Here is a 26,647-nt window from a genome sequence, read left to right as displayed (position 1 = left end):
AGCTGCGCGCCGCCACGATCCCACAATGCACCGCGAGAGGCGGGGAGACGGGGAGGCGTCGGCCAGAGCGTCTCCGGGCGGCTCCTCTCCTCCGCGTGCGGCACGGGAATGAAAACAAGGCGGGGCGCGAGGTTGACGGAGGGGCTATTTATAAGGGGGCGGGGCCTCAGGGCGCCGCGGCCAATGGGAAGAGGCGGAACGGCAGTGCTGTGGGGAGAGGGGATGGAGCCGGGAGGCGACGCTGGCCAATGAGAGGGCGGTGGGCGGGGCTTGGCGCTACCCACCCGCGTGAGGCCGAGGTGGCGGTGGTTGGGGTCGGGGTCGCGTGGGTGGCGGGTGAGTGTGGCGCGTAACGGTCGTAACGGCTCCGCGAGCGCTGAGGGGACAGGCGGGAATGGGCAGGCAGCGGCGGCCGCGGGGCAGAGGGGAGACCCTGGGATGGGTTGGGCTGCCCTCCGAGCGCTGGAAGCTTAGGCCTTGCCACTCAGCTAGCGTTCCCGTGGAGTTTCAGGAGCTCTCTCCCCTTCATAGCTTTTATCACATGATACGTGGCCTTCAGATTTTTCGCTGCACATTGCAGTAGATATCATAGCAGATAATTAAAAGCTAACGTTTGTTGAGGAAATCTTTTCCGATCCTTGCTGGTTGGTGATTGGACTGTGCCCACTGCGAAGAATGTCCAAAGGCCTCATTAAGAAGTTCATTCTTCTTCGCTTTGGTTTCAGATGCCTTCCTTCACACTTTGTCGATGCTCTCTGTCAGTGCTGTGGAAATATTTTTGCTCTCTGGATCATATTTGATGGCTTTGAGGTCTGTCTCAGCTCCTGTCAGTTCTGGGTGGTTGGTTCTGCCTTTCCCCTTGGTTAATGGGCAGTTTCACTCAGCTGGGAGCAGCACTGTCATCTTGTTTCACCACACTGTTGGGAAAGTGGTCCAATGAACCTTTGTGTGAACCCATCGCATTGCAGATGTGTGAGGAACAAATCAAGAACGTATTAACCCAGGCAAATTGCACTCCCCTGTAGCTGCGTGCCTGGCTTCCTCTTCGGCAGAGCACCTGTCTCAGTAACTCACAAAGCAGCGAAGGAATAATTGCCCCATTATTCTCTGGCAGCCTCAGACCTGTGCTGAATCCAAAGTAATGCTGCTTTTCCTTCATGTGGTGCTAGAAGCAGGGCACTGAGATGGATGTCACGTCGTGCTGCCGTTTGTTGTAGCGCGTGCAGCATAGGAAGACAATCCAAAGATTTCTCTTTGCTGAGGGCTCTTCCCTTAATGGGTGCCACTGGGGTTCTGAGAATCTGGATGTCTGGAAGGATGTGCTGCTGCTGAGGGTTTCTGGGTGAGCCATGAGCACAGCTTTGCTGCAGAAATAACCTTCTATCTTTGTCATGCAAGTTTCACACCATCCTCTTCTGCCCTTACAGTTCAGAAGGTCATTACTTTTGAGACGCAGCAGCTGGCAGCTGTGCTAATCTAAAGCATTTCCAAGGTACCTCTGATTTGTGTCTTGCCATCCAGTGCCAGAATCCCATCAGCAACCAGATTGCAGTTCCTTGAAGGGCTGAGAAAAGGGTGTAAACTCCCATGGTGCAGTGAGACGATGCTTTCTAAGGCATAGTCTCTGCCCTGCTGATGCCCAGCTGTGACTGTGATAGCTGGTCTGAAAATGACTGTGGTTAATACCAAAAAGCAGTTGCTATATAGCAGCACTGATAAGGCCTCAGCTGGAGCACTCTAACTGGTTTTAGGCAACGGACTTCAAAGGAAGATGCATACCAATTGCTGGTTGTTAGTGGGGGGGGAAAATGAGAAAATAAGTAGAGATTTAGAAAATGCGAACTGATCGAAAGGCCAAAGGGAACAGAGATTTATTTAATCTAAAAGAAAGGGAGGAAAAAAAAGACTCAAGGATGGTTATCCTAAGTCTTCAGGAAAGCAAAAGGTGGAAAAGACAAAGACTAAGCTGTTTTCCTTGTCTACAACAAAAATGTTTGGAAATGATAGCTGTAATCTGAAACAGTGAGGACTGAGTTATGAAAAAAGACATTTTTTGTCTCCTTAACTATCCTGAGAAGTGTCACAGGGAGACTTGGTGTCTGTAAGGAATGCCATGGGAGAGAAGCCTTTGCCCTTTGGGTGTCTGAAAGTCATTTGCTACAGCAAGTGGAAATGCCATTGTTTTGTTTTCTACTGGGTGTTGCCTTTTAGCAAGAAAAGTGTGCAGATCAAAAAAATCCTTTAGTTTAAACTCCCTGTTCAAGATCTAACTCTTCTCACTTCCTGCTAAAGCTAAGAAAGCAACGGCATGTTTGATTGTTTGTTTTAACCTTATTAATTTACATTAATAAGCCTGTATGTACAGTATGGTTTAGAGGGCCAAAGAAACAGTGTATGTATCAGAGGTTTTACAGAAGTCTACCATCTTCAGTGTATCTTTAGGGAAAATATTAAAACCCTAATTTGAAAGGATATTCAGGGACCTCACCCCCGTGGATTGTTTTGAAAGTTAAGCACCCAGTACTTCTACAGATTTCATTTGTAGAATAATTTGCTCAGAGTCCTACCAAAACCCTGAGGAGGACTGCTGGTAATTCAACAGATCTGATCCGTCATTCAGTTCTGGTGCCACAAAATGACACGGATCAAGTCTGTAACGGTGGTTTCTTCTCAGCTTCTTGAGGCAAGGACATGCTTAGAGTTTTTTTATTAACACACTGTGTACGTTGGCCTGATGTTATGTATTAAATATCTGTTTTTCAGACTGGTTCAACTCAGCAATGTCTTCCCCTGAAATTGCTTCCCTGTCTTGGGGGCAGATGAAGGTGAAAGGCTGTTCTACAACGTACAAGGACTGCAAAGTGTGGCCAGGAGGAAGTCGGACCTGGGATTGGAGAGAAACTGGCACTAATGTAAGTTTGCTGTTTCTGTCCATCCCACAGGACTGTGAGAGTAGTAAATAAAGATTGTCTTGTGCGATAGAGACGAATTTATGTGAATAAAAAGAAATCCACAGAAATTGAGCTTACACGTTTGGAAGAGGACAGTGCATGCAGGTTAGTTTATATCACTTTCCTTGAGGTTCTTACTGATTTTTGAGTAAAAGTGTGCAGATACAGTGTCATATGTGCTAGTATCTCCATGAAAAGGTCTCAGTCTGTCTAACCACACAAGGACTTGTATTCATAGCCCTTTACCAAGTGAATACCCTTATAATTTTTGTATCCCTTAAGCTTTATCTTTAAATGCTATGAGAATGTATACAAGTAAGGCAATAATATTGATGTTTTGGACTTAGAAGCAGCATGATAACTATTGTGTTAGGAATTAAATGTTGATAAATTCATCCATATCAGGGCTTACACTAAGATAGTTGTATTGGCTAAGAAGAAAAACCTAATCCACAAGAGTCAAAGCAAAAAAAGACCTGCAAACACATCAGGTCTTAGAGCCAGCTGTATGCTCTTCCAGTCACTGATGTATTCATTTTGGCAAAACTTTGGTTTTGGAACTTCCAATATAATCTTTTAGGGAATAGAATTTGTTAAGCTGTCAGAGTTTAGTCTATAAAGAGTGTATAATGCAAAGTGAAAGGTAATGTTGCTGTACGAATGGTTTGCAAAGAGAAATACAGCTGTGTATATAACCTTTTTCATAGCCTTTCATTTATGGTCTGATTAGCAAAAGTGAAGTTTTCACTTTTGGGCTGTTTGAAGGGCCTGAGCTGATAGAAGCTGTAACTTTTTTGTTTTTCAAGAGGAATCCAACTTTTAACAGTAATGATTTCCTGCTTTAAATACATATGTGGCTGGAGATGCAGAACATATGCAGTAGCTGAAAAATTCCCAATAGTTTCCAACTCTATCACGTTTTTATTTCCTTCCAATGATTTGAAAACTGTTTCGGATTGCAACCACCTACTAACATTTAGGGGAATGTGTCTTCCTTTTAAAGTTTCGGACAGAAGATGTCAGGTGATAGGGAAGACTTGAACTCTGGATAAGTTCTTGAATGAATCCTTCATTTAATCAGGAGAGCTGGATTTGTTAAATGAAATGAGAGAAAACTAGTTGGGTTATTCAGAGAAGCAGATATTCTGCAGCAGCATTAAGTAAAAAAAAAAACAAAAAAAAAACACTTCAGGTTTTCCCATAGAGGCTACTCATAAAGCTTCTTCCTGAGGACAGTTCTGTTGCTCTTACAGATATGGCAGCCACAGAGTTTGGTGATTTCAATTTAAAATTGAAAAGCAACAAATACAGAAGCTTTTTAGACTGCATCTCTGAGTCCAGAAAAATTACAAAGGATTTAATTTGATCTTTACTGGAAACAGTAGAATTCACTGGATTCTTTTTCTGCATATTTCTTCATGGTAGACTGCAGTGTGTCTACGTTTGCTGGGTGTGTTTTACCTGGGGCTAGGTGGAGCTGTTCCCTGTGTTTGGTAAAAAGGCAGTGCTCCTCATGTCCTCCACTCCAGCTTGAAGTAAATCTTTTCCTTCTCTGCTATCAAACCAATGCCTAGTGGGTAATTATTTCATCAGGAAGAACTGTACAACTTGCTGTGCAAGATTCTGTTACTAAGCACTAATAAATAGCTCATATGACCTTAACCCTTGGGGATAAAAGGCAGCCTCCCTGACTGGCTGTGTTTCAGTGCCATCTGCTAATGGGAGAAAAAGAGTCCTGATGAGAAGACCAGAGAGCAGAACAGGCGAGAAATTCTGCTGCCCTTTTTCCTTCCCTCCTGCTGTCACAGGAATTACCTGCAGTGACACAGTTATTCCATCATGTTGCATGTTTTCTCTAATGATAGAATTTTCCTACTGGTGGAAGCCCCCCGATCAGAGTGCCTTGTGTAACAAGCTCAAATCCTTTTGTTCCGTGGCTTTCGTGGCTCAGCAGTACCTACTATATGATAGCAAACTTCCCCAGCAATCTAATGAATTAATTATAATAAACTATCCCTGTTTGTCTAAACTTTGAGTCTACCTTAAAAAAACCCCAAAGGCAAATCATTACCTATTCTGTCGTAAAGGCATACATGTGATGATTTGGCCTGATAAAGCTCTGCAGCTGAACTGGCAGTTTAAGTATGGATATCAAATCTAAATGCACTTACAGAAAATGCAACTTGGAGAATCAGAAAAGTGAACCATCTCTTGCTGAAATTCTAGACGTCTTGATGTTAATTCATTGAGATAATGTAGTGGTGAGTAGAGAGGATAAAGATTTATGGCTATCTCCAATAAAAATAATGTTCTGCAGAAGTCCACTATGGCATTACTCTCTTCATGGGAAAAGATGGTCTCAGTCCTCTCAAAAAATACTTAAGAATCCAATTTAAATAAAAATAAAAATAAAATAAAATTAAAAAAAATATATATATAGAATACATTAAAATTGAAGCTAAGGGGAGAATTAGTGTGACATAATAATGATTTAATTTAATATCACATGTCTATTTCTGGATTTGCATGTTTGAAGTGTATTAGTACTATAATGAGCTTGCAATCAAAATCCTGTTACAGATCATTTTTCTTTCTTTAGAAAGGGTTTGGTTTCAGAGTTTCTTTCTCAAAATTAAGAACAGAGCAGAAATTGAAGATATTAAGTACAATGAAGCCAGGCAGCATTTCAGTCCTCTTCGGTAAATGAGATTTACAAAGTAAACAAGAAAGGAATTTAATCATTTTAGTTATAATTCAAGTGAGTAAACTTGAGCTTGCCACAGTCTGTATTAAAAGCAGCTTCTGCTCACTTTGAAAACAAACAGCAATGCACTGCGATTTATTGATCTCAGTGTTAATGCTGATAAAATGCCGGTTGTTAGACATAGATGTTTTAGGTACGTACCACATATCTTTTCATTTTTACCTACTTAAGAAAAACATCTTTATTGCTATCCATTGATTTACTGTCATCCTTCATCTGAGGGTAGAATACCTCTTGAAATTGCCACTGTTAGTGTGCACACAAGAGCTGGTTTACACCTTGGGATAGCTCCTTTATCCTGCTAATCTAAGGACTGATCCAAACACAGACACATCCTTCCTGGCTGATGTTGTCAGCACACAGACTATTGCTTTCTTTTCCTGGCACTTAGCATTCTCCAGGAGTGCAGCCTGCTGACCTTGAAGAAGTTGTCAAGAAGGGTGTTAAAACTCTCGTCATTGGCCGTGGCATGAGTGAGGCTCTGCAGGTAGGTTTTTGTTCCCCAATAAACATAAACTAGAGCTGTTTGTTTGCCTTCCTCATCTGGAGGATGGGTTAAAAAAATCCATGATGCTTTACTAAAAGCAAAGAAGTTGGGGTTGCTGAATTAACCAGACTGAATTGCTGCCAGGAGTCATTCTCTTCCTGAAAGCAGCAGCATTTGAGCTCCTCACTGTTGGTGTCAGTGTCAAACAGAAAATAGTTTTACATTCTGCTACAGCAGCAATTTAAACAAGGAGCTTTTTTTTAACAATGTCCATTAGTCCCTGCTCTTAGAAGAGGTTGTGAACTAGCTCTAGCCTGCTGTAAATACTCTGATAATTAAGGCCTTTTTGTCACTAATGGTGGCAGTGTCCTTGCAGCAGGTAAGCCAGTTACAGAAGGCTGAGAAGGGCTGAGCTTGCCTTCATGAAAAGCAATTCTTCAGGTTTTTGTGAGCTGAATAACACCAAATTTCTATTATCTTTAGCTCAAATTCTGTTCCCTTCTGTAAGAACAAGCTGCACTTTAAACTGCATTCAGGAAAAATGGGAAATTTGCATATACTAGGTTTATTGAAAAAAAAAAAACACCTGGTATCAATCTTAAAAATACATTATCAGTTTGTCTACTATCAATAACTTAAGTGAACCTATGTACAGATGGCATCAGTACTAAGAAATGCCAGCAGCCTCCTGCTGCAGATTGGAGAACTACCTAACGACTGCTTTTTCCTTTTCTCTTCTGAGGTTCCTCCGTCTACTGTGGACTACCTTAAGAAAAACGGGATTGATGTGTTGGTGTTGCAGACAGAGAAGGCAGTGGAAGAGTACAATGCCCTGGCTGCTCAGGGTGTCAAAGTGGGGGGAGTCTTCCACTCAACATGCTGAAGCACCACCGCTTTGCAGCCTGCCCTGACCTCAGCCAAGCACTGGGCATGCCTTGGCTGCATCAAATTACACTCAGCACAGTGGGGAGGTGCGTGCCAATGCATTAATGTGTGCTGCAAAGCTAAAATACAGGGGCAGTTTATGAGTTCAGGGTTTAAACAGAGTGCTGTTAATGAAATCTTTTAACTGCAGAACAATTTGCATACGTTCTTGGGATTGACCAAGAATTCCTCTGTAGACTGTGTGCATTCTGGTTACTTTTTGGCTAAATTAATGAACTGTGGTTGATTTTTGGCTAAATTAAGACACTAAGTTGCGAATGCTTTGATTAGGAAATGGTGCAGAATTACATTATCAGTTATTGCAGCGTAGCCAGAAAATATCTGATGATGACAGTCGAGTGGTAGATATGAAGTGGTGGCAAGGGATCACTTTATAAATGAGTTCAATAAAGAAACACAAGGCAGCCCCAGAACAACAGCTCTGCCTCCTGCTGGTGAACTCACTCAGGGTATCACTTGACACGTTTTTTTTTTTACACAGGACATAGAAAATGCTGCCTACAGGGAATGAACAGAACCTGTGCCTTAAAGATTTTTATCATTAATTGAAATGTGAGTGTTGAGTTGTGGAATATGTATCTATGTGATAGTCCCTACCTGCTTAAAATTATCAAGAAGATCTGTGACAGAATTACTTGTAGGAAATCAGTCTAAGCTGCTGCTAGCAAGCTGGGTCCGGAGGTAGAATTCTTACCCAGCAGTAGATGCTGATTTAAACAGTATGACAAGTGTGTTGTTACACTGAAAAATTAAAAGTTCTTTTAGTTGCTATTCTCCTTTTGTTTTGCCTACTTCTATTAATATTATCAGTTACTTTTTGTAGGTTCCTTTCTTTTCCACCAGACTCACTAAATTCTTCATTGGTGCAGATGAAGTCTGTGCCTATAAGCAAAAGAACAGAGATGATGCTGAGAAAAGTCCTGAGGCACTTGGAGCAATCCAGGGGGCAGCAAAGAAGCTCGGATGGGTGTGAGAAGTAGATGAGTTTCCCAAGCCCCAAGAATAACCCTTTACAAAATACTCCACTCTCTTACTATTTGTTCTAGTAATCCTTTTATCGATAAAACACAGCGTGACATAAAGGCAAAGGAAAGTTGAGTGCCTGTAAGTTTTATCTTGCCATCTCCTAATTGCAGCAATTCTTTCTAATAGTGTAGCTGTATTAGAGGCACAACCCTGAGCTAAACCAGCACGAACTGCCTTTTCAGCTACATTCGTGTTCCCTCTTTACAAACACCATGATATTTTTCTGAATAACTGAGGCCCAGAGTTCTACAGCCTCAAGAGAATCCTAGAAGCCACCTTGCCACTGCACTGTGTGCAGACTTATGTTCATTACTGTTAGCTGATAGTGGAAAGCAGCTGCTTCTTGATCACAGTTCAATATTTGTGTTATTTCATCATCTTTTGGGCCTTGAACAGGAAGAGGCTTTCATTAAGGGGATAATTCCAGTTTCTTAAGTGCTGTTGCTCTGTGTGGAGAAGTAAATACCTTATCTTTTCCCTACAGGTTTTGTTTGTTGTTTTCTACTTTCATATGGTACTGAAATAGTTTTTTTGGATGAAACCTCCTTCAAAAGCACTGCTTGGCCCAGTCCCTGCACTGAGAAAAGCACCACGGCCTCCTATACTGTTGCTACACATTGTGTCCTTCCAGAGAGCAGGAGCACAGCCTGCTCTGCACTGCCAGGTGACTCTTAGAGGTGTGCCCTGCACAGCTTTGTGCTGCAGCTTCTTCACTGTTCCCTCCATTTGGCAACCAGTAGGAGACAGAAGATTCCACTTCTAAAATGGGGTGCTGCAGCATGCAGAGGAAGATAACTGCTAGGTCTTAGTTTCCTTATTTCAGAGTAAATTGTGAAGTCTCACACCTGTCCCTACAAAATTTCAAGGAGATAACCCACTGCAGGTCTTCTCCATCTTTGCCTTCTGTTACTGCTGCCTGAGTCAGCTTTGTCTGTTGCCACAGAAGTCAGCTCAGCTTGGGCTGCTCCGCTTATCCAAAGCCCTCTTTCCTCCTCGGTGCACAGTGTAAACAGCTGGGACTGATTCATCAAAATTCAACCCGAGCTCAAAATGCTCTATTAAGTCTCTGCTTTCAGCTTTCAGAGCCATCAATAATTTGTTAGAACTACAATCTCATTGCCCAGATCTTCATAGGGCAGGGCTTCTCCATTGCTTCTATGCTTCCCCCAGGAAAGCGATCTCCCACCCCAGCACCCCCATTACACAGAGCAGGGCTGGGCTGGCAGCCAGTGAGCTTCCACCCAGCTGTTCCACTGCCGAGCCTCCATCCGCAGCCCTTATCTGTGTGGAGCAGCACGCCTGAGCTGGCAGCAGGGAGACACAGGCCGTAAAAAGGCTCCAACAAACTGAATGCATCACGAGCAGCATTTTTAAGGGATGTCAGGCAGCATTTATGAGCCTTCAGACTTGTGTGTGAGGCCTCAGTAATACAGCATGAGTGAACTGCAGGCTAACCCCAGCCTGCACCCCCGCCTAACGCCTGCTGCAAGGACTAAACAAACACATGAGTGACATGAGATAAAAAACGGTGACTGTATCTCTGATTTTTTCCAAAAGATTTGAGAACTCAGCCAAGGAGGAGACCAGAGGAAAACCATCTCCATGCTCTGGAACCCAAGAAGAGGCCACGTGGCCGCATTCAAATGCATGTCCCATTCTTCCTTCTTTGGGGGGAGGAGAGGGGGGGAGGGTGTCTTTTTTTGCACTCTTTGCAGTGTGCAGTTTTAAAAGCACATAACTAAAGATATATAGGTTCTATGAAAGCCACACTGCATCTGAGTTAGTACCTCAACCATCAACTCTGTTCTTAATGCATAGATGGATTAAGCATTCTTGATAACTGCATTATTTACTTTCCAAGTTGTAAGGAATTGACCTCATTAATTCCAGTGATCTTAACTGGCCTGGTTATGAAGCTCCCGTTAAAGGCATACAAAGCTAGGCCATGTTTAATTAAGGTAACGGTAAGCATAGCAACACGTTTATAAACCACTAACGTACACCCCTTACATCAGTGTTCAGCAGAAAAGCCTGAACAGAATCAGAAAACATCACCAAGGTTGGAGATGACCTCTCAGATGAAGTCCAACCATCAGCACCTCATGCTGTGCCCACTGACCACATCCCTCAGTGCCACACCTGCCCCTCTCAGACCTGGGGGAAGGAAGGAGGGAAAAGTCAGCACTGAGATAGAAGCTCTAACAAAACCTTTTATAGACGGGATGCATATGAGTCTGCTTACCAATGCAGCAGGGAAAAGTCAAAGGTAAATGAATTTTGAGAGATCACAATAAAGAGAAACACATATGGTACTGAATGTTCCAATCATCACAGAGCGTTATTGGACACATTTCAGTTCAGCTAAAATGTCATCTGCTTGAATAGGAGAAAGCTACGATGAAGAGGAGAACCTCTAATTTCTTCCACACTTCAAGTGAGGAGTCAGAGAAGCTCCAGGACGGTACCCAGCAGAGAAGCCAGCTATGGGATACTCTCATTACAAGACTGGAAATGTGTAGCAGTACAGTTTCTAATAACATGCATCAATCCCTGCCCAGAGAATTGGGCTGAGGATGCTGAAGTCCAGTGGTAACAAGCGAGCTAACATGCAGCTTTTCAAGCCAGTGCCCTAAAGGTGAAACACAAACAGTTTGTAAGAGGGTTTCTTTGTTTTAGTGCTATTTGATTTTAGAATACCTAAAGCAGCCGAATATGTTTGGGTCTGAAGCCTCATAGCCATAAAACTGTCAGTCCAAAAAAAAAAAAGTCACAAGTATCACAAAAGCCTCACAGTAATCTCTTATTAGACCACGCAGGCTGGCATGTTTACTCTTGTAATAAACAGATTAGGATCAGTTTTCCAATTTTATTGTAGGAAAGCACATAATTAGTTTTACATAACTATTTATCCTAATCTCTGTGCAACTGAAAAGTACTTCTTTGCTGCTTTGTTTAGCCACTAACCCTCCTTCCCCCAGAACCTCTTTCTTTCCAGCAGGCCTGTCAGAAGTGCTGTGTGTCCTGCTCACTAAGTTCTGCTACTTGCAACAACTCCCAGCATTAACAACCCGTGCCCTCCCCCAGCTGTCCCAACTCCAGCACAGCTGCACAGGGCACATCTCAGGATGTAGCCTGCAGCGATTGGCAGTTCTACTTGGAGATTCATTTCCTACACCAGGACAACAGCACTTCAGAATTATTTTTGCTTTTGCTAAAAAAATTGATACCAATGCACAAGTTTCTGAGAATTACAAAAGCATGGGTTTCTGTGCCTAAACATTTACGTAGTAAATAGCTTCAGCAGAAAACCCAGAGGCCGGGAAGAGACTTTGGCCCAGTGCAGTTATTGCTGGAATGCTGACTGAGAATTGTCTTTGTTGATTCAATATAGAAAGAACTGTGTTTTCTTGAAACTGTCCTGAATTATCTGAATAACTCCTGTATCGGTCTACCTGCTGTATATCAGAGGAGCCCAACTGTTCTTCATCAGCTTTACTTTTATGGACATCTGGTTTCAGTACCTTGGAACACAGAATATTGTTTTCCATTTTATCCAACAATCCCATAAAAGTATTTTTTGTAGTGACAGACTTCACCGCCTGGCAGGTTTGGGCATTATGTACACTTTGACAGGTTTGCTGAAGGGGATGGTGCCCTCAATGCCGTTTTCTGGCTGCGGCAGAGCCTCCGGGCTCTCGTTCCAGGTGGATTTGGCAATCTTGGCTGCTGCCTTGCTCCTGTTGGAATTGTAGGCCAGCAGCAGCCGCACTTCGATCTGACATGGCTCTGAAGGGAAAGAACAAAACAAACCATGCATGGAATCACGGAAGTTGAAAAAGACCGCTAAGATCATCAAGTCCAACTGTCAGCCCATCACCGCCATGCCCACTGACCATGTCCCCAAGTGCTGCTGTCATCAACAAGCAATGCTGAATGTTTGATCATACAGACTGATCAGATGGAGCACAATAAATAACCTTTTTTCACAGTTGTACCACAGCTCAGCTAACAGTTCCCTAAAACTCATTGTTCTGCCACGTCAGAGCATCAGCTCTAATCTGTAGCTTTCAGTCACCTTTTCTGCTTCTGCTATGCAACAGTTAGTCTGTATTTTGTGTTTGGACGTCCTCCATTGTAAGCACATACTGTCCTTTATGGTCTTAATGAATTTCTTTTTCATGAATTAAGGTAATTTGCCCACTTTGTCAACTGACCTTGTCCTCTCAGCCCCTCCCAGCTTGATCTCCTCACCACCTGTGAAATGCCTAAGCACCAACGTCAAAGTTCTTAACTCAAATAACTGCTAAGGGAGAGACCAGAACAGAATCCCATAGGCCCCCATTTGAAATGACCTTCCAGCACACACTGCAAAAGCAGGAATAAGGACCTAGTTCAGCTTCTGCTACAGAACCAACTTTTAAATCCTGATACTCCTGACAATTCCATTTTTCTTCTCCAGAAATGAAAGATAAGCAGGATGAATGAATACACAATGGAGGTGCCACATAAAATGGAGCAACTGAAAGGGAACATAGCACTGAAAAAAAAATCCACTAATTAAAAATACAGCTCACCAAATCCTACTAAACAGAAAAAAGTGCTCAAAAAATATATACCCCATACTTGAATTATGTGAAGGGTTTAAAAGAAAATGGGAGAAAGGGAGCTGCAAAAAATATTTGCTTTTGTTGTCTGAAGCCCACAAACCAATTACTGCAGCGGTTTCATTGAGAAGTGTGAATGCCATCTATGACTGAACGTGGATGTGGCAGTCAGCAGAGATACAGGGTGTTTTTTTTAGGACATTCAAAGGGTGAAAGTTTAATTAACAGTGAAATTACGCTGTTGAGTACGCACAGTTCCACAGTTCTCTGCCATGCTCAGATATCTGTCAGATCCAAAACAATGAACAACAATGAATCAGTTCACTATGACTCCTTGCCTTTAAATGAGGATGCAGACCTGACTCCTACAATGAATCTTGCTCTGCACAGCTATGGGTAACATGCTCCATTTAAAAGCTCCCAATGTTGGAAGGCTGCATGTGCAGCCCCTGGTGCACAGCAAGTGCCTTCTCTTTAGGACAGCAGCCCCCCTGTCACCTGCAGGACCCCAGACCCTGTCAAACAAGATGTCCTGCAGATGCCCCTGCTCACTGCAGGGCAGTTGGACTAGATGACCTTTAAGGGTCCCTTCCAACTCAAAGATCCTCTGATAAGATGCAACTGCTCAGAGGCTGTAAGAACAGAAATCTGAGCGATGCTACACCCCCTGTAATGCCCCATGATCCTCAAGCTCCCAAGGCTGTGGGCACACGTGAGATGGGAATCACACACTCCCATCTTTCAAATATGTAGCAACACAATCCCATGAACTTGTATTGATAACATTACCTGTCCAGGCTGTGTGTGAGAGGTAGACCTGAGTTATCAGTCTGTGCCTTCCAGGACCAGGATTTCTGAAGTCAGCTGGCTTGGGATGGATTAACTGTGCTTGCCCATCTGGATACAATACCTATCAAAAAATAAATAACAAAAATAGATGTACGACAACTGGACTAGGCTTTTGTACAACGTACAGAGTTTCTGGGCTTTCTGCTCAAGCTCTGAAGGCAGGAAGCTGTGCTTTAGCTCAGAGCCAGGAGCCCAGCTGATCTAGATTTAAAGAACACACAATTCTGCGTTGGCCATTTAAACCCATAGCACACAGGAGAAGGTATCACCTTCTTCCTCTACGCTGTCAAGTTTTTAGTTTCTTTGCTGAGCAGTGCACCTGCATATTTACTTGAATCAAACCATATCCTTCTTAGCTGCAGCCTAGTTGATGGTAATGATTCAACAGCAGGAAGACAACTGAGCGTTACATATGGAAAGCCAAAGGCATACCAACTTCTGTGGTGTTCAGAACACCTCCTTTTGCTTCTCTTTCCCAATATACAAGCTGGTGGAAGTTCAACCCCGTGTTTGTCCTTCAGTCCATAATGTGCTGGGCACACATGTGAAAGCAGTGTAGCACAGACGGAGCCACAGAATGCTTTCAAAGGGCTGAAACTCCCAAGAGCAACAGAAGTGAGCCCAAGGCACTACGTGCAATACAGTTTTGCATGTGAGGTTATACCACAGAAATCCAGGAGTGTTAAGTAGTACAACTGTTTGCAATCAGGAAGTATTGACATCCTCATGTCCTCATGAAAGCTCCCCCCAAAACAAAATCGTGTTTGCCATTTTGTCAACCGGCTGCTTACCTGAACTTTAACAGTTCCTTGGGGATCCTGCACGTGTTCCAGCGTTGCATCCACATCCAATGCCACTACTAACCCTGATGTAAACCTCAGAGGGTTGTCTGATTCACCAGTTGGCTCAATGATGTTTGCACTAGCTCTGTGGAGCTGGAAGAGGCAAAGTTGTTGGTGAAAATAAAGGAGAGAAAAAAGGAAGAAAAAAAAAGGAAAAAAGAATCACCGTTGTTCTTAACAGAGGAACTATGCATGAACTTTACATCATTTTACATGCTGCCAAGAATTAATACCTTGAATTTTAGCCACAATCCCAGAGATGATAGGTAAGGAGAAGCAATCGCGTGAAGAACCAACATTTGCAACTGAGCAGAAAGCTGGAGCATAAAAGCTTTGTGGTCCAACAGGAACTACATGGCAGTCTGCAAGGCTATTGCATTCTAAACTGACCTGCTCTGGAAGAGGAAGGTGGAGGAAGGTACTTTGTCGCAGCGTTGTTTGAAGAATCTTGACCACTTCTGAAGGCTTGGATGTCACCAGTCTGGGCATTAAGTCCAGCAGTTTATCTACAAAACTGCCCTGCATTTGTGGGAGCTCAGAGATGAAACATCTGTATTTAAAAAAAATAATTTAAAAAAATGAAGTACTTATTTCCACATTTTCAGTGGTCTCATTATCTTTGGCCAAGCTAATTTTTATAATTAGTTACAATGACAAAATAAGATATGGAGATTCCACTTCTGATGCACATCTCATATTAAAATAACTTTGGCTACTTATTTTCAAGTTGACAACACCAAGGGCTTCAGAGGGCACAGATCTTAGATCCTGCCTCAATACAGAGCCCAGCAGGGAAGATTTGCACAGAACAAGCTAGAAATGTTGAGGTAAATAAAAGCCTATAAAAAACACACCCACGGGAACTCACTGCCATAAGGATTTATCTATATGAGACTGCATGTGCAGCTGTAACACTGTTTTGATAGCAAGAGTGCTAATTGAATGAAGTGACAGGTCACAGGCAATTCCAGCACTCAGCATTCAATCTCTACGTCTCAAGGAATAAACACAACCAGGTGAAAGTGCCGCTCCTATTACTGCTGCCTTGTAAACGTTTGAGATTGGTACATCTCAGGAAAGACACACATGTGCCTCATCTTTTATGCTGTGCACTTTCATCCTGCTAACTCAACAGCTGACTCACTGCAGAATGTAACATAACCACATACCGCTACGTGAATTGTCTGACCTCCCTGGAGAATGGTTTTGCTCTACCAGTATTTGTAAGAGAGTATTACATCTGTACCATGAAATTTTAACAGTAAACTAGAATCAGATTAAAAAAAAAAAAAGCTAGCTCTGGAGGTGAAGAACAGAAAATAGAATTCATTTTATATCATGGGACAAGAGCCTCTCAGAAGATCATCCAGTATTGTTCTATATACAGAAGCAAAATCTGTCTTCTACTGTACATCCCCACATGCAGAAAATGCTGTTAGACCAACTCCCTGATGGCTTATTTGTTATTGTTAGCAACATTCCTGCCACATTCAGCTGGATAGTTTTGTAAGCCTAGTAAATGCTTGGTGCAATCCAGTGAGAAAAGTGACATGCACCATTCCTGCAGGTGAATAGCCTCTTGGGCAACGGGTTCTTCTCTGCTCATTAGGTCCAGCGTTGTGCTTTGTTTTCACCTCCAGCTGAGTCTAGAAAAGCATGGAGAGGAATAGTGGACTTGACCCCCCCCAAAAAAAAAGGAGTCTCTGGTCCTAAAGCCCTACAAGTGAGATTCTCCAAGATCCAATTAATGCTCTACACAAGTTCAAACTCCCTAAACAGAAGCTTTGGCAAAGGCAGAGGAAAATCACGTGCTCCTTTCTATGTTCCAAGAGTGTGTAAGCAGCACTGTGCGCCCTTGTGCTTCTATGATTGCCACTACACAGGCAGCAAATTTCTACTGCTCTGTCATGCGGTGCAGCCAACATCTGTCATGCTGAGGCTGCACAACCTACACAGGGGGATTTTGTGTGTACAGGCATTTCTAGGTGACCTTACAGCTAAGCAACAAGCTCTGCCGATGTGCAGATTCCTGTTTATGGAATTCATCATTGCCTGTAGGGGTTGCATTCCTAAAATAAAGTGATGAGTTTTGCTGATCCTGAGGTCTAACAAGAGGGAAAGACAGGAAGGAAGTGAGCAGTTCTGTTCCCTGGCTACCAGTGGCATATTCAATACCAGATTACATGTGGAAGAAATAGCATCAGCTTCAATACAAAATACAAAAAAGCACAAAGAGAAGAAGCAATGCTGTTTCTCACCTCTGAAAAGAATCTACTTCCTGAAGGAATTTCTCACACATCCCAAAAAGGGGTTCCACTCTGTAATGAGATAACACTGCTGGATTCAAAAATAAAATAAGAGAACTGGCTCTACAGTCGTAAGCATTTAAGAGTTTTGAAATTCAGTTCAAGCTCCTAGAAACTGTAAGACCTTAAAGACAATTTGAGACCACAAATGGATTTTCCACAGAGGAAAGAAAAAATGAGTTGTCATCTTCTCCACACCCATATCCCCCCCCACAATACATCCTTCACATTCGCATTCACAGGCATTAAGTTCCCAGAGCCACTGCTGCAAAACAAACTTTCCACCTCTAAAACATAACAGGCAAATCTTATGGAACTCTATGAAAACACAGCAAATTGATGGCAACAAACATATTTATGTTCTCCTACGTGCACTGAAGAAAGAACTCAACTTCATTCTTCAAATGGTTATCAGCATTTCCATGGTGTTTTAAGTGTCTAATTTAGCCTTGCTGCTTCTTAGAACAAAGCTCAAGGATACAAAGCTTGCAGGTAACCCTTAGCACCATCCTTACCCTCTGGTGGTGCGTGCAGTCACTATGAGCTGTAAAGCTTTTGCTTGCAGCCTCATGTGGTGAATGATGACCACTTGTCTACTTTCCACACCACTGTACATGAACTCCATTTTGTAAGTTTCCTCCAAGATCTGTCAGACAAACACCACAAACAAACACAGTAACAAACCATCAGGCTCTGTTACTTGTTGCCCAAGCACGGTCGCAAGATTCTGCACTTTTTCCTCATAGTGAGGAACCCATTAATCCACGAGTACCATTCTTGTGATGAAGCTTTTCATAGCGTGAGGTGGTACTTAATACTAAAAGATATCAAAGAATCAATTTGTGACTCTTTGCCTGAAATCCATCCATCACTCCCTCTCTTGGCAAGGTACCTTATGATGTTGTATTTTTGGGCTGGAGCGCTCACCAGCTCCTGCTGGTTGCTCTGGAATACAAACCAAGCAGCACAGCAGAGCAGCCCCAGTGGCTCTGCTCAGGTTCAGTTTCAGTTTCAGAGCTAGATTAGACAGAAACAACTTCATATTCAACACTTCAGATGCTACAGCTAGAAATGGGAACCACCACAAGATAAGCATCCTCCTGCGTTATTTTCAACACAGTTAAAAGCTCAGACAGCACACTGCAGTTTTACTTATTATAGTACTGCATCTGCTGAATAGATGGGCTTAAGTAGACAAGAAAAATGCTGAAATGAACACCACTGCATTCAGCGTAACCACATAGAAGCAAGGACTTTATTAAATAAAGATCCCCTCACCTTGCTCTGATGGAAAGTGATCTACATTCACAATCAAAACAGATAAACCTTCCCGGGGGGGGCTCACATACTACTAAGAAGGGCACCCAAAAAAGACAGTGCAATTAGAGAAGATTTAAGAAGCTGATAGGCTTGTGTGTCTACTCGTCTCCAGGGACAACTGTCAACAGCAGAGAAGGGTTTGATGCACAGCAGTAGCTGCATCTTAATACATTTTAATTAACTGGAGGATCAGAATGTCAGCGTGGCTTCCCAGCAGATCCACAAACTTGCTTTCACCCTAAATCCAGATTATTTAAAGTTTGCTTTCTCATTTCTTTATTTAAAAAAATAGTTTAGCTTTGTTTTTTTCAAGATCAGTCAATCAAATACTAGAGAGTAAGAATAACCTGGATTGTGTGGAACTTCTGGAGCTCATCTACCACAGCCCTCTCCTCAAGGCAGGTCTAATTAGCCCAGTTACCCAGAGCCTTGTATTCTGTGAACACTTCAAAGATGAAGATTCCTCACTAACAGTCTAGGAAATCCAACGACAGTCATGGCAATTTTTGCTACCTTACATCCACTCAGAATTTCTCATATTCCAACTTGCATCCATTGCTTCTTGTTCCACAGCAGCACATCTCAGAACAGTCTTTCTTCATGTGATCTATATCCTCAATAAGGTAGTGGTATAGAGCAGTGACCTTCAACCTTCCCCAGGCTGAATGAGCCCAGATCCCTCAACTTCTTCTTGCAGGAAAAGTGCTTCACTTCTCAGCCACCTTGAGGCCCCCTGCTCAACTCACTGCAGTTTGGCAGTACCTTCCTTGTATGGAGACGAGCACATCACCCCTCCAGATGTGATCTCCTCACAACCAAGTAGAGGGGACAGATCACTTTCCCAGATCTGCTGGCTAAGGCATGCTCCGACAGCCCAGGATGCAGCTGGCCTTCCTTACTGCTTCATGTTCAACACACCATTCATTGCACACCAGGCCTCCCATGCTGCTGTCATGAGGCTGCTGTCATCTCGTTTCTCCAGTCTGCTCCAGATCCCTTTGAACAGCAGCCTTACCCTCCAAACATACAGACCAGCTCCTCAACTCAGTTTTATCCACAAGGTTGTGAGGGTACTCTGTGCCAGTATTTGCAATGCTTTAAGCCAGGCAGTCTGGCCAATTTTCCATCCACATTATCATCCATTTATTGATGTGGAATCTTGCCATTTTGGTAATAAGTAATGGGAGACTGTGTTAAAGGGTTTGAGAAAGTCAGGCTTTGTGACATCCAATATCTAATGTCTACAGCACCAGTGCCGTCACTGTGGAAAGCAGTAAGGTTGGTCAGGCATAATTCACCCTTCAAAATGCATTTCAGCTGATCCCAATCACCTTCCTGATCTTCATTTGCTCACATATGGCTTCTAAGAGGACTCACTCCATGGAGTTCCCCAGAAGCCAACAGTCCACTGCTCTCCAATCTTCTTTCTTATTATTCTGGAAGATACGTGGCGTGTTTGCTTTTTTCCTGCGGTCCTAAATCTCCCTCAATTGCCACTTCATTTGATCTTTTGAAACTGAAAGAAATTACTTCACTTTGGGGAACTAAGATTTACTTGGACAGGCTAGAGCATAAAGTCAGAAACACAGTAGTAATGCAAGGCCATGGAGGCTGCAATCCAAGGACTCTCCTTCAGGCGAGGACAAGCTTCAGCCTCACCTGTTTTGCTGCAGCAGATGCTAACGCATTCTGTTTCAGGTACAAAGGAGCTGCCACGTTCCACAGCTTCTCCTGCAAGGCCTACAGAAGAAAACCATTAAAAAAAAGGGATGATAAATAACCATTTCAGTCTGAGCACTGTAACACTGTGCGAGATAAACAGGGCTTGGGGGCATGCCCTGTCTCTGTTATATGCCAACAAGCTGTCTGAGAGAGCAGGCTAAAGGTTTCTTCTTGCTTTTAAACACAGTATGGGAAACCACAGCTTCCAAACTACACACTTCTATATAAACACCCAAATAAAAACAAAAAATTAAAAAAATCCTACACAGAATTGGGAATAACGTTAACAAAACTATGAATGAGAGATTGGCTAAGCTGCAAATTCTTCAGTATTTAAGGATAACCATAGGCAGAATGTAGTCAGAGGAATTATAATCCATTATCACCTTCTTGAGACTAACAGTAGGGCATCCTCAGATTGGAGCCCTGGAATTGGAATACTGGAAACAATAACTGTCCTCAGAAACACACCCAGACAGTCGGTATTCCTCAGCCTTCCTGTTGACAGCTTCCACTCCCTGCTCCCCCATAAAGATCCTGAAGTTACTGAGTGCAACATAGGGTTTCTTTTGTACAAATACCAGCAGCTATTTGCTCTTTGGTTTATGTTAAAAAAGAATTAAGCAAGCTTGACTGGAAAGAATTCTACTGAGAAGGGTGTTCTGACATTGGTGTTCTCTCTGCCATACTGAAATTTCTAACTCTGTGGTATTAAAAGTCACTTCTAATTTCAGCCACATTACTCGCTCTACATCACTGATGTACTTATTGACTGCTTTGCAGCTCAAGCAAAGAATGTTTGGTGCAGTGTTTATCCACTTCTCCCAAACAGAACACTCATCTTTGCCAGAAATACAAATGTTCTCTTAGCTAAGGCAGGATGGCTCAGTCCAGTCAAGCCCTGAAGAAAGGCAACAAAGCCATTTCCAAACACCAGCCCTCTGCATGGACTGCACATTCTGTGTTGACAAAAGCTCTGGATTTCATAGAATCACAGACCAGCATGGGTTGAAAGGGACCTTAAAGACCATCCAGTTCAAACTCCTGTGAGGCACTGACACCTCCTGCTGCATCAGGATGCTCAAAGCCTGTAACAGCTCTCTAAAAAACCTTCTTTGGGTTATAAATGTATTCTGAGGATTTGAGGGCTGCTGTAACACATTCCAACTGACACATTTAGCTAAGAGACTCAAATCACTTTTGGTTTTACACAACAAAGCTTTGACCTTATTTCTCCTGGAAACTCATTTGTGAGGTCCTGCTTTACCTACTTGCAGGTTACATTCAAACACCTTAAGAGTATTAGGAAGCTGACATAAATACACTGCCAGCTTATAGCTTAAGAAGGTAAGCAAAACAAAAATCAAGTTTATGCTTCGGCAAGGAGCTAACTTTGAAGAGGGCTGCTGCCACAGTGTCAAATAACCACTTCACCTGCTTATACAAAACAGACAGGTTGTTTCAACACTGATATTTCCCCTCACTCAAGTCTAAAGGATCTTGCTGGCACCAGTGCCAAAAATGCTGTCTACAAAACACACTCTGCAAAAACTCCACTTTCAGGGGCAGTTTTTTACCAAAAGCATTTCAGTAGTCACCAGCAGAGAGAAAAGCACTCTCTTAACGTGAAAGGTTGCAGAGCAGTTCTCCACACTGTGACTCTGTCAGAAAATAAATTCTGCGCTGGCACAGAAATGCAATGGTGTATTCATTTACAAAGTTACTTGATCAATTCTTTGCCCCAGAAGTGAAGCAGGTGTCCCAGAAATCCACCAAATCTGCACTTTCACCAGGGATCAGCTCTCAGCACTACCACCAGAACAGAGTGCAGCTGACTGGAGACATTCCGAAGCACAGACACCCTGCTGAATCAGACCTTGATGAGGAGCAGCTGACACTGAAGATACGTCGCAGTGAAATCCGCCATCCCTGCCAGCTCTGACTGCAGCTCTCCAAGCCTCTGAAGATCACTGAAATAAAGAATAGAGGAAAAAAAAAGTGTTGAGGCAGCAAGTAGGTTAATCTAAATGCGCTCAGAATGCAGCAACAGCAATGCTGAGGCCAGCCATTCCCGCATCTTGTTTTTCCTTATCCTTGCTATGAGCACCAGAAAAAGTAGGAAAGCATGCACTACAAAACAGCTTGCACCCTGGGACTTGGCAGCTCCTTTTTTCCTAGAGGCTGACACAGGCGCAGCAGTGGAAGCACTAAGTCTGTCAACCCACATTGCTCTGCAGCCCTGTGGGAACCAAACAGCACAGCAGTTATAGATTTAACTTTAAAAAAACCCTCCAGGTTTCTACAGCAGCTAATGACCCATTTGTGTTCCTCTGCTGGGAAATCCAACTACTCATATTGGGTAGGAAAGATTGTTTGGAACATGGTGGGCTCATGCAATCGAGCATGTTTGAGATATAGCCTTCCAGTACCCAAAGGGAGCCTACAAACAGGAGGGGAGCCAACTCTTTGAAAGGGTAGATAACTGCAAGACAAGGGGAAATGGTTTGAAGTTGAGGGAGGGAAGATTTAGGTTTGATGTCAGGGGGAAGTTCTGTACAGAGAGAGTGGTGAGGTGCTGGAACAGCTGCCAGAGAGGTTGTGGATGCCCCGTCCCTGGAGGTGTTCCAGGCCAGATTGGATGGGGCCCTGGGCAGCCTGGTCTAGTATTAAATGGGGAGGTTGGTGGCCCTGCATGTGGCAGGGAGGTTGGAGCTTCATGATCCATGAGGTCCCATCCAACCCTGGCTGTTCTGTGATTCTGTGATAGCTGCCACTGTAAGACAAGCTTAAACCTGAGGAACAGATGCTCAATTGGCTGCTGTGTGTGGACAGGCTCCTTGGTGCTTAATTCCCACACCTCACAACATGCTAACAGGGAACAACAATTTACACCAGCTTTGAAGCACCACTCTCCTGTGCAGTACACAGCTATGCTCATGGCCATCTCAGACAAGATTGCTGTGAAGAAACAAAGGCACTCACAGCCTCTCAGGTGCCCAGAGTTTCACTATGCCTATCAGATTCTGGATGCTCTGCCAGGAGAGAACCTGTTAAAAGTGTTTTGTGCAGTGGATGCTCTGAGATGATGTTCTGGGCTGTGCACCGTAGCTCTAAAGCAGCTCAGGATAAAGCATGTTGTTTTCACGGTCAGGATTTCTACTGCAGGTGGGTGTGAAAGCAGTTTACAGTTACACATATAAAAAAGGTGGCAATGTAGGGAAAAAAGGAAAAAGCCTTTTTGGAATTTCGTGTTCCAAATAAGGGATCTGAGCCTGTTTTTCTGGCTTTCAAAAACAACTCTCTCGTCCTCCCTGCAATGATCCTTTTCAAGTGTTTTGTTTGTCTAAATCAACTGAGATAAATGGAAAAGGCAGAATAGGTCCCTCATGTATGCAACAGCAGCATGCAATAATATTGTATATTTCAGGAAAATCTCTGTATTCTTAACTAATGAAGAATACCCAACTTCTTTACAAGCGGGACTGATGAAAGGAACCCAGCAAAGCAGCTTCTCTCCCACAGAATCAGAGGCCAGGGGACCTGGAAACTGGGAGACCAAGGGGGGAAAAACCCTCTTCTCCATTCAAAACATAAAGCCCTGTGTGCACACATTACAAATAATCTGACCAAAATGAGAGATGCGCAGGGACAGGATTAAGAATGACATCGATCCTCAAAATTGACTTCAGAGAAGCTGCAAATCCTAATTCCTCCTCTGATGAGCAGCCTTACCGAATGGTGAACTCCAGCAGCTCTTGGATGCCCTGCGGGTCGAGGTGCTGGAGGTTGTACACCCTCTCCAGGCTCTGGTGCAAGAACTGCTGGGAAGGGTCCTCATGTGGTGTAATGCTGGGAGAGACAGGGGAGGAGACCAGCTTCCTACCTGGCAGCTAAGCATAGACAAACATGCACACAAGAGACAAGTCTAACATCAGTAACAGCACTGCAAAACGCTGCTGTGTTATTTAACAGCTACCAACTGAGATCTCCGACTTTATTTCTCAGATTCAACGTTTATACCAAGGCTTTGTTGGTTAATACTCTCTATTTAAAACCCCCTTGTAGCTAGAGATCTTCAGATTAAATGTCAGTGTGCCTTTGAGCATCCTCCTCACCTATTCGCTACGAGACAGTGAAATCAGAGGAAAACCACATGCAATCAAGTTCATGAACTGCACTAATACTTACAACTACCTTCAGTCCCACCTGTACTTCCATGCAGGAAAAGCATGCTGTAAAGGAGCATGGAATGCACCACTCCCATTAATAAATTGTTTAGGTAAGATCTAAGTCAAATCACAGAATCCTTAAGAGTTGGAAGGGACCTCTGAAGGCTGTCTAATCCAACTCCCCTGCAATGAACACTACAAAATCCATATTCTAACAATCTAATATTTGGCTCTCCCTACTTAACGTACATTTCAATACTCACTCATTAGTGCTGAGGGGAAAAAGAAATCCAGAATCAAATTATTGCACATTGGCAGACATGGAAGAAACCAACAATACTCCCAACAAAGCACAAGCTTTGGTGGTTCAACTTACTCTTAGTGGAGGGACCAGATGAGAGAGGCTGTCACGAAGATAGGCGTAATGTCTGAACGTGTGATCAGAAAACAGCGCTGGCATTGTTGGGCAACTTTTAGCAGCGTTGAAAATCAGAACCAGAACAGCAATGTCTATTGAAATGGATTGTCAAAGAAAAATAAACAACGACCAGAAGAGTTCTTTGGGGATGGCAAGCTAATAGCAATAACTCAACAACCCTTTTTTTGCTGATGGTTCTTTAGTAAGTTCTTTACTGCTGGAGGATGCTGAACAAAACCCAAAGAGGCAGCTGTCTAAGCAGATGCAGCTGAAGTACAGAGTGCAAACACTACAGGCAGGGCCATATTGGAGAAGAGCTGCTACTGCCAACAGGGGATGGCTCAGAGGCAACACACAGGATAGGAGCCAAGGATCATAAATGCACAACTCAATAGGTGGAGCTTTCCCTAAGGCTCACACTGTGCTTACCAGTTTGGCACCCAAACACTTAAAATTAAGCATTTCCCCTCTGAGTTTTTGAAAATCACTGCAATTCCTCCCATGCCAGCACCCTGAAAAGCATCATAGAACCAGAGAATTGTCTGAGTTAGAAGGGAGCTTTGAAGGTCACCCAGTTCAGCTCCCCTGCGGTGAACAGGAATATCTACAGCTCGATTAGGTTGCTCAGAGCCCAGTCCAGCCTGGCCAGCAGAATTACAATGTACCAAAGAAACACCATAGGACGAAGATTCTGGAATAGGAAAACCTTTTTCATGGTCTGAGAGAGAGAGAAATACAGAGGGTAGCCAAAGGCTTTAATCAACAAGTTCAAAGGCTGGGACATTACCTGCAACAGCGTGCCCCAAAACATAAGGTCTCTAAAAGGAGTAAAAGGATTCTAATGCAAAGCAGACCAGGTCAGGGCACTTGCCTGCACAGAGAAGAAATAGGTTCAGATGCACTCCTAAGCACAGCAGAGATGTGAACACCATTTCTCATCTCCTGAATATATTCTGTATCTGTGGGCTACCAAGCATAAAGACTTCAACTTGCCAAACCAGTTCCTCTCCTTTGCCCCAAATCCCTTCCAGGTTTTCAGCTGAAGCCATTCAACTAATTTGATTAAGATTTGCTGAGCACTTTGAATCCAAAACCCCCACATTTTTAACTAACAGTTCATTCACTGAAGGCTTCCTTGTCATTTCTGGCTCTCAGCCTGGCTTCCCAGAACACCTCTCCATAAAACATGGTGGCAAATTACCTCCAGAACATTTCTAAACTAACATCCTTCGGATTGGAGCAGAGAGGTGGTGGAGTCTCCATCCCTGGAAGTGTTCAAGAACTGCAAAGATGTGGCCCAAAGGGAAACAGTTAGGGGGGGAAGGTGGGGATGGGCTGATGGTTGGACGAGATGACCTCAGAGATCTTCCCAACCTCAACAACTCTATAATTTTAAGGTGCACTGAGGTAAACTAGAGCTTTTCACCTCCCAAATTCCTTAAATCCCAAACTCATAGGACAAATGTATGACATAGCTATCTGAATAAAGATTAACTTCCTCTCCACCTGATCCCAGCCCTTGTCAATTCTCACAAGGTATTCATTTGATCTGTTAGCTGATGGCCTCCAAATGAAGAGAAAAACAAGGAGCAGTGTGGCAGTTCAAGCGAGCTGTTCCCATCTAACATCTCTCAGCATGCACCATAAATAACAGTGCGTTCTGCAGCTGCACAGAAAGAAAGTGAGGAGAATGAACAATAGAAACATGGTATTTCACATTTCTGAGGCATCTTCCATTGTTAAGAGTAACAGTACAAAAATAACAGTTTGCACTCTGAAGCACTAGAAGTGCTGAATTTAATATAAGGATTTTGGATTGACTTATTTCAGACAGCTAAGTTTATAGCATTATGGGAATTCAGCCACTGCTATACTGAGTGACAGCACTGTTCTATGCACTGCACAATAGTGCGGGTAGGAGAAGTTTCACCAAAAAGCAAACAAAACAGAAAACCACTGTTATTTAAAAGCTAAAGCATCTACTAAATTAGTGCAAGCTAATTTTCCCATCAACAGACTCATCTGCAAAGCCTCAACCTTGACAAATTGCTTGATAACCAGATCATTCACACAGCATGAAAAAGCTAATTATACCACTCTGGTATTTATGAAGATGATTCCAGATCATAAAATAGCCTAAGCTGAAAAGGACCATAATGATCATCCAATTTAAACCCCTCTGCCATCTGCAGGGTCGCCAACCACCAGACCAGGCTGCCCAGAGCCACATCCAGCCTGGCCTTG

General features: G+C 43.3%; 2 protein-coding genes across 6 annotated transcripts in view; one reads left to right on the top strand and one right to left on the bottom strand.

Moving 5' to 3' along the window:
- Positions 1–233: 233 nt before the first annotated feature.
- Positions 234–7,920, top strand: AAMDC (adipogenesis associated Mth938 domain containing). 4 transcript variants are annotated; one of them, XM_010706158.3, is made up of 6 exons: positions 280–336; positions 726–810; positions 1,428–1,492; positions 2,764–2,912; positions 6,107–6,202; positions 6,945–7,920. In XM_010706158.3, exons 4-6 carry the CDS (start codon positions 2,781–2,783, stop codon positions 7,083–7,085), a joined length of 369 nt encoding a protein of 122 aa, XP_010704460.1. In that variant the 5' UTR covers positions 280–336; positions 726–810; positions 1,428–1,492; positions 2,764–2,780; the 3' UTR covers positions 7,086–7,920. The 4 variants fall into 4 exon arrangements, with proteins under 4 accessions (XP_003203602.2, XP_010704462.1, XP_010704460.1 ...); XM_010706160.3 differs by lacking the exon at positions 1,428–1,492 and having other exon boundaries at positions 279–336; XM_010706159.3 differs by lacking the exon at positions 726–810 and having other exon boundaries at positions 290–336.
- Positions 7,921–11,027: 3,107 nt separating this feature from the next.
- INTS4 (integrator complex subunit 4) overlaps positions 11,028–26,647 on the bottom strand; it is a 32,888-nt gene continuing 17,268 nt past the window's right edge. For both annotated transcript variants that reach the window (XM_010706156.3, XM_010706157.3), the window contains exons 14-23: positions 24,362–24,495; positions 23,549–23,706; positions 21,693–21,786; positions 19,754–19,834; positions 17,290–17,420; positions 16,727–16,786; positions 14,859–15,018; positions 14,418–14,561; positions 13,567–13,687; positions 11,028–11,959 (exon numbers count right to left, since the gene is read on the bottom strand). In XM_010706156.3, the coding sequence (XP_010704458.1) occupies positions 11,766–11,959; positions 13,567–13,687; positions 14,418–14,561; positions 14,859–15,018; positions 16,727–16,786; positions 17,290–17,420; positions 19,754–19,834; positions 21,693–21,786; positions 23,549–23,706; positions 24,362–24,495 (1,277 nt within the window). In that variant the 3' untranslated portion in view covers positions 11,028–11,765. The remainder of the gene's footprint in view (positions 11,960–13,566; positions 13,688–14,417; positions 14,562–14,858; positions 15,019–16,726; positions 16,787–17,289; positions 17,421–19,753; positions 19,835–21,692; positions 21,787–23,548; positions 23,707–24,361; positions 24,496–26,647) is intronic.

This window comes from Meleagris gallopavo, chromosome 1, assembly GCF_000146605.3.
Source record: "Meleagris gallopavo isolate NT-WF06-2002-E0010 breed Aviagen turkey brand Nicholas breeding stock chromosome 1, Turkey_5.1, whole genome shotgun sequence".
Lineage (NCBI taxonomy): Eukaryota > Metazoa > Chordata > Aves > Galliformes > Phasianidae > Meleagris > Meleagris gallopavo.
This window is presented reverse-complemented; position numbering and strand designations above follow the sequence as displayed.